At 32.8% G+C, this 14,255-nt stretch overlaps 1 protein-coding gene and 1 pseudogene across 13 annotated transcripts in view; one reads left to right on the top strand and one right to left on the bottom strand.

The window, feature by feature from the left end:
* Positions 1-14,255, bottom strand: part of Cntln (centlein) — a 553,090-nt gene that overhangs the window by 230,356 nt on the left and 308,479 nt on the right. For all 13 annotated transcript variants that reach the window (XR_015440059.1, XM_087183859.1, XM_087183868.1 and 10 more), the window contains 2 exons: positions 7,973-8,164; positions 2,332-2,429 (listed from right to left, as the gene is read on the bottom strand). Coding sequence is in view for 12 of the 13 variants with exons in the window: in XM_087183859.1 (XP_087039985.1) it covers positions 2,332-2,429; positions 7,973-8,164 (290 nt within the window). In the remaining variant the exon portion in view is untranslated. The remainder of the gene's footprint in view (positions 1-2,331; positions 2,430-7,972; positions 8,165-14,255) is intronic.
* Positions 2,244-2,344, top strand: LOC147825901 (U6 spliceosomal RNA; annotated as a pseudogene).

Consider the following 14,255-nt stretch of genomic DNA (forward strand, 5'->3'; position numbering starts at 1 on the left):
CACAATCAACAAGTGGGATCTCTTCTTATTAAAAAGTTTCTGCATAGCAAGAGAAACCACCAATAGCATGAAGAGACAACCCTCAAAGTGGGAAAAAATGTTTACCAGCTGTTCCTCAGACAGAAGTTTATTATCTAGAATATATAAAGACCTTAAAAAAAATCAGACCTCCCAAATTTAAATATCCAATCAAAAAATAGGCATCTGTAATGTACAGACATTTCTCACATAAAGAAGTAGAAATAGCAAATAAACATGTGAAAAAATGTTCAACATCACTGGTCACTGGATAGATGCAAATGAAAACATCCCTCAGATTCCACCTCACCCTAGAAAGAATGGCTGCTATCAAGAAATCAACTAATAACAAATGCTGGAGGGACTGTGGGGAAAGAGGAACACTGCTCCACTGCTGATGGGAGTGTAGACTGGTGCAACCACTGTGGAAGTCAGTATGGAGATACCTCAAAGAACCAGGATCAGAGGTCCCATTTGACTCAGCTATTCGCCTGCTGGGTATCTTCCCAAAAGAATTAAAAGAATCATATCATAGTGATAAATGTGCAACCACGTTTATAGTGGCACAGTTTGTAAAACTAAAACATGGAAACAGCCCAGTTGCTCTTCAGCTAGAGACTGGAAAAAGAAAACGTGGCGTTTAAAAAAATATAAAATAGAGTATTACTCAGCCATAAAAAATGAGAAATTAGAGACACTTATAGCTAAATGGATGCACATTGAGGCAATACTCTTAGGTGAAATAAATAGGACACACATGTGTAAATACCAAATTGTCTAGTGTGAGAAGCTGAAAGTATAGATAAGGATCAGAATGTATAATAGATAATGTGAAATAGGAAGAAAAGGTGCAAAGGGGTAGGGGGAAAGAAAGAAGGGAATGGAATTAACATCTGAAAATGAAAAATGGTAACAAAGTCTTTGTAAATAGAGAGGGGTGAAGCGATTGAAGGCAGGGCAGGGGAATGGGGAAAAACATGAATCAAGATATATTATGTAAAGGTACAAATCTCCAATGATGAATGTCATCATATTGTATACCTAAAACGTACCAATAAAAGTAATAATAAAAAATGAAAATTAATTGAGAAATAAAATTCATGAGAACTTTAAATTATCATATTTAAATTACTTTTTTGTATCATTTAGAACAACTGAAGTGATGTTTAGAGATAATCAAAGGCCTACAAATGTTAAGAAACAATCTTATACTTTTATAAACAAATGTAAACTCTTATACAATAAAACTAGGCATGCTATCTTCTAATTTACTATCATTTGAGATTTACTTCCCATATCAGTTTAGCAAAAGATGATAAAATATTAAGGACAAAATGGTAGCTTCAGTGACAACTATTACTACTGCCGCTGCTACTGCTACCACCATTACTACTACGGCAGAGTGGCTATATGCCAGTCACTATTGTAAGTGATTATATCTGTTAATTCATTTATTCTTCCTAAAACCTTATAAATTAACAGTATTTAATTCAGTCATAGAGCTAGTAGATAGAGGAGTCAGGATTCAGAGTGTTTCTCTACACTCCTCACTGTTAAATAACAAGCGAGACATGTCCTTTACTTTAAGATATTCTCAGTTAAAAAATTAACCAATCTTTTTGTATAATAATTTTATCTACTAATATCACTCTTACATTATTTTTACTTATAATGTGGTATACAGGTGTATATATGAGATACATATCAAAACATGTTATCACCTATAAACAATCATATTTATAAAAGATGGGGAAAGAAAATCATTTTGGTTTAAAGTAATAGAGTGTTTAAAATCCTTTTTTAATCATAAACAGAAAAAGTATCTCCAGTTATTTTAAACAGGACAAAAATTTCCTTTTTCCATTTTAGTTTTATAATCTTAGGTATTAAACCCAATGTAAGTATTCATCTCTATATATTTTTGTCAAATAATTATTAAATTTTAAAGTTTTTTGTTCATAGACCTGACATTAATTTATGTTTATTTGAAATGTTTAATAAGGAAATTCTGACGTTAAATATTACCCTAATGAAAACAGTAACCAGTTTGCAATTAATCACAATATATGTAGTAAGTATTTCTTAAAGGTCCATCTTACGTAGCTTCAGACAGTAACTTAGCAGAATTACATTGTTAGTACATAGTAGTTTCTTGAGGGCAACACTTAATAGATTTGACCGCCACTAGGTGGCACCAAATACAATAGATAGAAATGGGAAAAACAGTGCTTGCTTCGGCAGCACATATACTAAAATTGGAACCATACAGAGAAGATTAGCATGGCCCCTGCGCAAGAAATAGGAAAAACATACTTTTCATGCATTTCCTTTATGTATTCTTTTTTTGCTAGGAGTTCAAATTTCAGAGACTTCACATCTGATGTCTGTTTAGTGAGTTCATTAGTTGCATTCTAGATCAAAATAGACACAAATTCCAATATAACTTTCCATCTTGAACAAAAGCAGAGTAAATGTCATTCTCAAGAAGAGTAATAAAATTACACTGAACAATAATTAAACGTTTTATATTTTTGAATGCTTTATATTTTCCAATAGAAATAACATGGTAATACTGAAATTTTTATGTATCATGCCAGGCCATAGAGAAATATAATCAAATAATTGCAAAGAGTATATTCAAAGAGTATATTTATGGGAAACATGAATTATCCTCGTAATATGTAAATGTGTTTGTGTAATTAATAATTTAATGGCTTAATACAATCACTTAAAATAAACGCTGGGCTTTCCAGTAACCTTTACTAGACTAAATGTTGTCACAACTAATTTGATGCTCCTCCCATTCAGTGGTAGAATCTATTTTCCAGCCCTTTGAATCTAGTCTGGCCAGTGATTTGCTTTGACCAAAAGAATGTGGCAGAACTGACATTTTTGCAACTTGTAAACCCTGTGCCTGGAAGCAACATCACCTTGGCCCTCTTGGAGCACTACTGTGGGATCTCCTTGAGAGGAAGAACACTGTAAGATCACAGGGAGTAAAACCCAGACCCAGCTGACAGCTAGCAGAGCAACTGCCAACCTGAGTGGGGATAGCTTAGACATCCAACCAGGTAAGTAAATCTCAGGTTCAGAAGAGGCTAGACACCAGGGAACCCAGAGGAGACCAGCAAAAGAACTCTCCAGCCAAATGGATTGGAAGAAAAAATAATCTGCTGTAATTTTAAACCACAATGTTTTAGGATAGTTTGCTGAAGAATAATACCTAACCCATAGAGAATCTTATGACTATTAAACACTTCTTTACCTATTATTCAAGTATTTATACATAATTTCTAGATTTTTCAAAGCAGAAGAGTTTTGTGGTATTCACTGACTATACCACCTAGGAGCAGAGGTAACTGGAGTGTTAAGACACCTAACTTTCACATTTGACTCAAGTTCCAGTTAAACACGTAGTCTGAGATATCACTTAATCTTTTTGGCATTCTGCTTTTAGGATACTGTTTATATATTCATATTAATACATTTGTTAAGTTTTAAAAGTATTAAATTAATATAAATAGAATAAAATAGCTCTAAAAATATTTGAAATAGTATATCTAATAGTTAATTAGAACTATTATTAGATTTGAATTCATTAATTCATTTAGAAATATGAATATCCACAATTATGCTGCTATATTAACAATGTAATATATCACTATATTAATTAACTTTATTTATTATATATTATATTATCACTATATTCTTATATAGTGATACCTTCAGGGACATCTGTATACAAATACCTACTTATTCCCACTATGAATGGACCCAGGCTCCTATAGTTTTCTAATTTTGTATTTTCTTTTCCTCTCTATCAATCTGCTGGCTGCATTTTTTTTTGCTTCTGTCAGTATTCTTGCCTAAAAGCAATCATCCTACCCCTTAATATATACACTAATGGCTTGCTGATTTAAGGTGTTTTCTGCTGAGAAGATAAACTTTGAATTTTATTTAAAATAAAAGATAACAGGCAATAAAAAAGTTCTTAAAATATCTTCAGTGGAATTAATTTTAAGAGAGCTGTTTCTTTTCTGTTTTTAGATTTAAGACTATTTTATGCAGCTGAAAATGCTGTACCACTGACTGCTAAATAATTGAAGGATTATTGAATTATAATAAGTAAAACCATGCCAGTTTGATACATACTTTTGCCAGAATCTTTAAATCTCATAGCTATTTTATTTGATCCTCAAAATTTCTTCCCGAATAGTTTCAAATGCATACCCATGTTTATAGCAACACAATTCATAATAATTAAATCTTAGAAGTGGCCTATATTATCCATCAAGTAAAGATGTAAGTAAAGAAAATGTGGCATTTATACATGATGGAGCACTACTCTGCCATTAAAAGAAGGGAAATGGACCTACTTTGAGACCATAATGTTAACTGAAATAAATGAGACACACAAGCTTAAATATTGCATGGTTTCTCTCACATAAGAACCTTAAAATATAAATAAAGAGCAAAATAAAAGATAATAGGAAATAGAGATCTTTCTCAAAAGTGAAGGGGGACCAAGAGATGAAAGCAGGGGAAAAAGGGGAAGGAGATGAAAAAAACAGAATTAAGACGTGTCATGTACATGTACAACTCCCTAAGAGGAACATAATCATTATGTACTGCAAACATGGACTCATAAAAATATAAAAATTGAAAGTAAAGTTCTTATGAGATGGGTAGAAAGGCATCCCTGCAACAGACCTTTAGAAAGGTTATTTCCTTAACTTGGTCCCATAAGAAGTTAGTGGCCAAAAAATGATCAAATCCATTTCTCTATCACTGTTCCATTCCCTACTAACACGACTTAAAATCTTGTGTAAAACACATACATCAAAAATGTCATGGTAACTATCCATCCATGTCAGTACTTTCCTATAATAAGTTTACTGAATTTTTATTTAAAGTTTGCATAGCGTAATGATTAAAACATGGACTCTGGAGCCAGACAGCTTAAATTCTATTCTTAGCTTTCCCACTCAGTAGCTGTGTGAATGTGGGCAATTAACTTATTTTTTCTGTTTCTCAACTGTAAAAGAGAGATAATAAAAGAACCTACCTTATAGGGTTAAGATGAAAATTAGTATTTGTAAAACACTTCGAATCAGCCTAACGATAAACTATATATACAGGAACAGTAGTTTAAAACCTATTTTTCACTATTATTAATTTACTAGCAAAATGGAAGAGAATATAATAATACATATAAAATGCTCTTTAAGGGTCAGGAAGTAAAAACCACAATATAAACTGAAGTGCTACTTTACCTAGGTTGTGTAAAAAACTAAAAAGTTCTATAAGTATATTCAATGAAAGGAATTTTTATAATCTCTAATATTTTATTATGTATCTATATAAAGGTGGATATCTTGAGGAAACATTTAAATTGGGTAAACATGAAGATATAGAAAACGCACATGAGCATTGTAATGCTATTGGATGATCTTGGGACATCTGAAAAGTACATGCAAGAAATTACATAGAAAAGATATTGTATAAAATGAAAAAGATGTATGTAGATCTTTAGTAGATTTAAATCTAACCAACTTTCTCACTGAAGCATTAAATCAGTTAAAACATAAGTTACTTCTTAGATAATCACTGCGAGTAGTTTGATATCTTTTACAGGCTGAAACGCGATGCCCTAAATATATATGCTAAGTCCTCACCTAATCCCCAGCACTTCCGAATGGGACTGCATTGGAAACTGGGCCTTTACAAGGTGAAAGGTAAACTGGTTTTAGGGCGGGCTCTCAAGAGTGCATGAGAGGTCTCTGTGAAAAAGGAACTAGGGAACCAAGACGCACACGGGAAAGACTGGAAATGAAGTGAGAAGACAGCCAGCTACCAGCCAAGAGGCCCGGGGGAAAACAAACCACACTGTTTACACTTTGATCTTGGACTTCCAGCTTCCAGAATTCTTAGTTATTTTATTTCTAAACTATCTTGTTGGTATCTTGTTATGGCAGCTCTAGCAAACTAATACAATACTGAAACAAATTTTTAGCAGCAGAATATTATGTGCTTACATTTCTTTCAGGAAATTTATATATGAAACATGAAACAAGATAAAAGTAAGTATTTATCCTTTTTGTCTCTACATAGCCTGGTCGGTGTTCCGAGAGACCAGGTTACATATGTGCAGTTAAACTAAATTGCTTTAGGCCTCTCATATCTCCCTTTTCTGGCTCACACTTGTCCAAAACAAGAGAGATACATACACTGTATATGGGTAAAATTGTGTACCTGGAAAATGTTATAATGCACATAATTTACACATACTCACATGAATCTATTATCAACCAAAATTGTTAGATCATTTTTTAAAAGTTTAAATTTCTGTTAGTCTATTTACAGTCAGTAAAGCCAAATAAGTAAAATATAAATCAATTTAAACCTAATACTTTAAAATTTTTAAAAGTCAGATCATTCTGGATCATACATTGTTTTATATTTGTGAAAAATTTTTATTAGGATCAGGAAGATTTAAAAAGAATTACAGAACTGAAGTGCAATCTGTGTAGCAGATAAGATCAAAGAATATCTTAATGATTTTACCTTCATTTATATGAAATCTAAACCCTAAAATGTTCAATTTGTACATTTTATGCACTTTTTCAGAGACAAAAACATCCTTCAAGAGAAGATAGATTCCCAACATTTGAACAATTATTTTTCTAACATTTCTAACATTAATATAAATTAGACTTTAAAAATGTTAAGGCAAGTTTTGCATGTAAAAGTTATCTGATGATGTTCAAGAAGCATCTCAATCAATGCCAGTTTTATACCTATTATTATTTTTTTAAAAACACAGTATTTATTTATTTATTTAATTTTGGTATCGGGGATCGAACTTTGGTCCTTGTGCTTGCGCAGCAGGCGGCGAAACCACTGAGCTAAATCCCCGGCCCTATACCTATTATTAACAAAGCAGAATATTTTCAAGCAATCATATACTCACTTTTAAATTTTATCCTATTTTATTGTATTAATAACCCTACCCTAAAAAATATTTTAGATTAAAAACAACTAAAAGTTTATTTGACAATTCAGTATTCCAATACCCTCTTAACAGTAATTCTTATTCCATTTAATGTTCTCTGTGCATTTACAATCAGATTTTTCTTTCTAGTGACTCCCATTAGTTATGTTCCTATATACCTTGCCTTTATGTTTCCAGCTTACCAATCACCCAAATGAAGAAAATAATCAAACGTGAAAAATAAATAAGTTTCCTTTAAGGAGAGTGAAAATGAGCTTTCCAATTAAAACTCATGAATCCTGTTTCTTATAAGATAATTCTATTTACACTAAGGGAAGCCTCACTTGCAAGTTGTTGGCTGTTTCACTTGGACCTTACATGTAATTTTTTATAAACAAAAGGAACACTGTATTTTCACTCCACTCCCAGTTTAACTTGCTGAAATCTATTAAACCAATCTATCTTTAACTTCTGCTCCTCCTCCCTCCTCTCACTTCCCTCTTCCTCATTTCCAGCTAACAACAAAAGAAAAAGGTCAGCAACTGTGTAGAGGAGAGGAAATCCTATATGCTGATCCCTTAGCTTGAAAGCGTTCTGTTCAAGGAAGGTTCTGTGGTGTAATGGTTGGCACTCTAGACCTGAAAGGGTTCTGTTCAGTCCAGGGAGAAATGCAGAACAGAGAGGGGTCGAATGTTGGAGAAGACAATGGTCAATTACCATTAGCTCTTAATTAGGATTTCATTGTTTCTGGTCATTTTTTTTTTTTTCAGAGAATAGTACAATGAATTACCAGATACGAATCTACCAGGTTAAAATTAAATAATGACATCAAAGCAGTACCAAGTTTTGGATTATTTATACCAATTTACCTTTTTTAGAATAAGTTAGAGTTGATACAAACATGTCTGAGGATGCAGTATTTGAATGTATGTTTTCATGCTTAATAAACTTTATATTAATCACCTTTAGTTTACACTGTAGCTGCTTCGTTTCTAAATCCATGCTCCTTGAGGAGCCCAGTGATGTAACTGGTATATGTGGAGCTGCTACCTTGGCAACTTCTTCTGCCAAACTTGTGATTTCATATGAGGACTCCAATTTTTTAAGTAGATCTTCATTTTCTTTCCGAACCCCAGCCAGATCCAAATTTAGCTTCTTAAAAAAAGAAAATAAATATAAGAGTAACTACAGTTAATCCAACAGTTGTCAGCATAAAATTCTTTAGGTAGGAAAATGCCAAGGAAAATAATTATTATAAGAATTTACAAATATTCTACCCTCTCTATTAGCTTTTGCTAAAGTTGTAGAGCTTATAAAGTTAAACAAAATGAAGCAGCTATATCCAGTATCTTTAGGTTGGTTGGTCTTTATTCATATCAAACTATTTCTTCCCCTTTACATATACATGGATGAGTCAGAGATTCATAGATATGATAACTCTGACTTCAGGTCTAATGCACTTAACTTGGTAAAAGCCAAGCTGGAGCAGGACAAGATAACAGATGTTAGTTGTTTATTCCACTGGGTAGGTCTTATTACCTTATATAGAAGCCAAAATATTCCCATTTAGCAACATAAATGTTCAGTCCAATTAGCAGATGAGGCTTGTTAGGGATTTAGTTCAAGTAAATAGCATGCAAACAAACTTGCTCAATTTTATGTACTTGATCGAGAGTTGACAACTCTTATTTATAACGTGGAGGTAAAACTGCACTAAATTCCTAACATCTGAATTCTTTTTTTTGGTACCAGGGATGAAACTCGGGACCTCGCGCTTGCGAGGCAGGCACCAGAACCACTGAGCTAAATACCCAGCTCTGAGTTTTTAATAATATACATATTTGCTAAATGACATACTACTAACACTTTCATAAAGGAGTGTAAAAGAAAGTCTCAATGTTAGCCTTAAGCCTTCATCTGTAGGCAGCAGAATGTCACCAAACTGTGACAGCATAGTGACTCAGAGCTCCTCAAGAGGGTAAATGCATTACTGCTACTATAAAGAAGCTTATAATATGGTGTCTAACATAAGGGACCAGTAAACAAAACAAAACTTAAATCTCTGGGAAGGGAAAAGAATCTTTGTTATGATTACTATTAGGTACAGCAAAAGATGCAGCTAAAGTACACAGTAATACAAACATGAGATATATTATTTAGGTATTAATACTATAAACATAACTTCTAGAAACTTTCCCAATAAAACCACAATTAAATGTTTCTGTATATGCATGTGGTTAAACATGAATATTTCAGGCCATGAATTAGAAAGTAGGGCTTGATATACTCTTGAAATAAGAATATGTTTTGATAAAAAAGCTATTTCTTTGACTATATTTTAGCTGATGATCTAGAAGTATAGCTTTAAAGACTTGCATGAAATATTTATTCATGAATTGTTCCAAGTATACCAAACAGTTAATATCTAAAAATGAACTCATAATTTCCCTAAATATGAAAATCTTCTTGGTTATCATCCAAACTTGAATCTACCTTCCTCCCTACTTTTTTTTAATATATGTTCAGTCAGTTGTCAGGTTCTATAAATTATGTAATGTTTCCCACTCCTTTCTGCCATTCTTCATGCACACCCTATTATCTCACTGATACTATTGGAAAAACCATCCTTCTCCCTACTCCTTTTCTTACCTCCATACCACTTTTTATACAAGTTCCTCAAACGGTACTGACCTGTAAATCCCTCCTTCAAAGCCCTTCAGGGGTTCTTCAACCCAACAATAAAGCTCAAATGTGTGTGGGTATTAAAGCTTTCTAACATTTGAGGTTCAATTTGTTTTTCAGTTAAATACGACCTGAAGTCAAACTTGTCTGCCATTCCCCAAATCTGCCTGCCATTTTCCATCTATGACTTTACACACAGTGTTTCTTTCACCTGAAGCATCTCTTATCTTTAAAAGGGTAATATTTTCTTCTTCACAAAGCCTTTTTTCCTTTGCCTCACCAAAGTAGCTTCTCCATTCCCTTAGCTTCCACAGAAGTATGCGTGTTATTTATCCATAAACCCTGGTTAATTTAAATCCTTGAGAGAGGATGATATTTTTGTCCACTAAAATGCTTACCATAGTACAGTATCTGAAAACAACTGCCTTACATATAAGATCCAAAACAAAGGATTAAAAATTTAAAATTTCTATCTGTAGTCTATATGGTGCTATAAAGACACACATCATTGCAGCTTTTATTCACATTTTATTAATTTATTACCATATAAGTTAAAATGTATTTTATTAATAATATTTGATAAGCTTTTCTTGTACATATGTACCAGAGCATGTCTCAATTTTGATGTTAATGTTCTGCATCTGTATTAGACTTTGTGAAATTTCAATTTTGTAGCCAACTCATCGCCATAATTATAGGCAGAATCCCCAGCAACACAGGAGACTAAAATTTGATGAGGCTCTTTCTTTCCTATGAATAGCCCCAGGTGGCTTCTCTCACTTGTTGTACTTGGATGCTACTATATTTCTGCCAATTTTATCCATGCCAGCAGATCCTAAAACTATAAATGTGTCTCTACTGAGGAAAGACCAAGCCAATAAATACATTTTTTCTAAAAGGCATGCATATGTAAATTTCAACTTCAATGTAACAATATAAAAATATAAAAGAAGAAACCCTGAAATTACAAAAAGCATTTGTATTTTATCAAAATATAATATTTTGATTAAAAGGTTCTTAAATCTATAACCTTTCAAATATTTCTAACAGTACATATATAATTATAATATTATATACATGTATGTATAGGAATGCTGCAGAGTACCTGTTAAAATAGGGGAATATGTAGATAATTTATCCCATCAGTTTCAAATCCTTTGCTTATTCCTTGGAATGCTTGGATTAATAACTTAGGTTCCATTACTAACTTTTCTTAGTTTAGGTTTTTTTCTTTTGTTCTCTCTCTCCCTCCCTCCCTCCCTCCTTCCCTCAATTCCTCTTCCTTTCTGTCTTCCCTCCCTTCCTCTCTCCTCTCTCTCTCTGTCTCTGTTTCTTTCTCCCCCACCCTTCTTTCTTTCATACGGGGATTGAACCCAGAGCAAGACTTCTCCTTCTCATCTCAGAAATGTTATACATGACACATGAAGTATAAATAACTTCTGCTTGCTCACACTTGGTTTGGCTGCTTTTGTGGATGACCTTATCTACTAAAAATTGTGTTGTACGCTGCCTGCCTCGCAAATACAAGGTCCTGAGTTCAATCCCCGGTACCAAAACAAAAATTGTGTTGTAAAATCTACCAATAAATTAAGAATACTCTTAAAATTGTTAATATTTTTGTTTTATCCAGGAACATGGTTCTTATTTTTCTATTATTATTTCCATCTTTAAATATCTAGAACATTTAAGTTACATTATATTTAAAAGAAAAAGAATTATGATTTCTAGATTCTAATTCTCTGAATCTATTGTGGGACTCTTTTGTTTTTGTTTTTGTTTTCTGAGAAAGGATCTCACTATGTAGCTCATTTTGGCCTCGAACTCATGGCAATCCTTCTGCCTCAGCTGAGTGCTGAGTGCTGGGATTACAGGTGTGTGCCACCACACCTGGCTTGAATCTATTAATTACCAGTTGAGTGACCTAGTGTAAGTGTGTGACTGTTTTCCCTGTTAAAAAACAGAGATGATGCTTGCCTACCTAGCAAAAGTAGTTCTGAGCACAAAATTTTTAAGATATCTGTGACAGTACTGGTAGATTTATTTTATGTGCAGCATGATGGGTACCTTTATTTGTGGTAAATTATAGTCTGAGACAAGTCTTATAAACTGAGGACAATGATAAAAAATATTGTTTAATATAGGGATATAATAATCCTATAACCATAACAGAAACGTTATTTTGCCTTAAAGAATAGCTACTTACTTGATTACAACCAACTTAGGATCCTTACCGGGCTACCTGCATATTGACCTATACTCACTTTTAACCCTATATTTCCAACCCACAGTCTTCTAAAAGTCTATTTTAATCTAAAAGTCGATCTCAGAATCAGTGCTGAGATTTGTTTTAATTTATGTATGGTCAATTATTTCTAACCAAAGATTACAAAATAGAACATTTATAAAAATTTAAAACTAGAAACTTCTATTTATTTATTTAAATAGAACATTGGGATAGAATGTGAGCCCTAGATGTAACTGTTATATGAAGTAAGCCAGGTAGAAAAAGACAAGTACTGCATGACCTCACCTGCATGAGGAATAGTAAACAGTAGATCTCATAGAGGCTGAGGTAGAATAGTGGCTGCCGGAGGCCCCGGGAGAGATGGGGGATAGAAGGGTGGGGAAAAGGAGATTAATGGGTGCTAAGCTGTAGTTAGATGAGAGTTAGGAAGTTCTGGGATGCAATTGCACAGTATGAAAATTACAGGCAACAATAATGTACAATGTATTTTAAAAAGCTAAAAAGTATATGGTAAATACTTGAGTAGATATGTTTAACTTCATTTAAACATTAAACAATGTGCATAAGTATTAAAACATTACATGGTACCCTGTAAACACATGTACAAGTTTATGTTTTTATGTACCAGTTAAAATTTTTCAGTTTACATATAACATCGAAGAAGAGTAAGTCTAAAAAAGAAAGAACATTGCAAAAAATTGTAAGGAGAAACAAGACCATACATACAGAAGAATTTGCATGTATGTGTATGTGTGTGTGTGTGTGTGTGTGTGTGTGTGTGTGTGTTATTGGGGACTGAACCCAGGGCTTTCACATGGAGCTATCTGTAAAAATTTAAAAGCCCTTTTAAATAATATAATAATTCTAAAAGAATTATTTCCCTAATAATTGCCCAAACAATATAGTTTTGATACCCTCTGATAATGATTTTTCTAAAGAACAAAGTATTCAATATATGACTATCCAATGGACATGACATTAGCTGTCATTCCTGTAAAAAATGCTTTTGTTATTCGCATGCTTTAGGAGCAGCACTCCAAAGCAAAAGAATAGGATGGAATAACTCTTCACCTCTACTAAAAGGATGATTCTGACCTACCACCTTTTTTTTCTGGACAGTAACTACCCTTTAGCAGTCAAAGGTACAGTTTACCTTTCCTTGTAAATTTTATGTCACTAGACTAAAAACTTAAACTAATGAATCTTTTTAAAATTTTGGAAAATATTTATTAATTGGGGAAGTAGGATCTGAATATAGACACAAGTTCTGGGAAACCCAAAGATGAGGTTGAATGCGGTGATTACAGGGGCAGGGGTGTGGGGAGGCCCTGGAGGACATGTCTAGCGTCAGAACTCTTCTCAGCACATGCTGTGGCAAATGCCAGATGGTCAGTGTTGGAAAAGGTCCATTAGTAACCAGAATAAACCCTGAGATCAGGTTCCTATGTTTAACTATACTGCAGTTTTCAACATTTCTATCTGCTTTTGAAAACCAAAGAGTTTTACAGTCAAAGTAAGAAAAAGCAATCACGAATAGAGGTAGTCCATTTCCAATTCACTAAAATCTTCAATCTTAAATTCTGCTTAAGACTGACATAAGACATATTTAATACTGAATATACAAATAAGTTCATTTTTATTCTTATAATCTGATTATTCTGGTTCATACTTAAGTACAGGTAAAAATTTTTAAGTTTTAATTTTTATTATGACATAAATTTTGTTACAAAATTGATGTAAAGGATTGGGGAGAAAATTCTACTTTAACAAAATCTATGTGAATTTTATAGGCAAGAACCTCATAAAAAGTCACTATAATCCTTTGGTGAATAGAGTCAATATTCTTTTAGTTGGAATACTATACTTCTATAGGGAATAAAGCAGAAAGAAATAAAATACTGCGTATTTTCCACATGGAAGATTAAAATCCACCATCACATAATTCAATGATTATATGAGATATCAAGGCAATTATATTAATTTCTAGGCCACACCTATTTTTTCATATAAGCACTTAGGAAGATTAATATTCCTGGTAAATGTTTTTTCAAGTTAAGTGACAAAGAGTTTAAATTTAAAACATAAGTTTTACCTTATTATGATACTTGAGAGCATCAAGAGTAAAAACTTAAAAACTGAAAACCAGAAAGAAAAAGGTCTTAGGCAGAAATGTAATTATCTATGTAACAAAATATCTTATGAAAAATCCACTCAGTTACTACATCACTCACTTATAAACCATTTTCTGACAAATGCAGTTATTAAAAGCCTACAGCATGTTTCACAAAATGTCAAGCAAATGAAGGTAATCTGGAGGAC

This window comes from Heterocephalus glaber, unplaced genomic scaffold (assembly GCF_053883595.1).
Source record: "Heterocephalus glaber isolate CG9 unplaced genomic scaffold, H.glaber_assembly_v1.0 deba00001481, whole genome shotgun sequence".
NCBI classification, from domain to species: Eukaryota; Metazoa; Chordata; class Mammalia; order Rodentia; family Bathyergidae; genus Heterocephalus; species Heterocephalus glaber.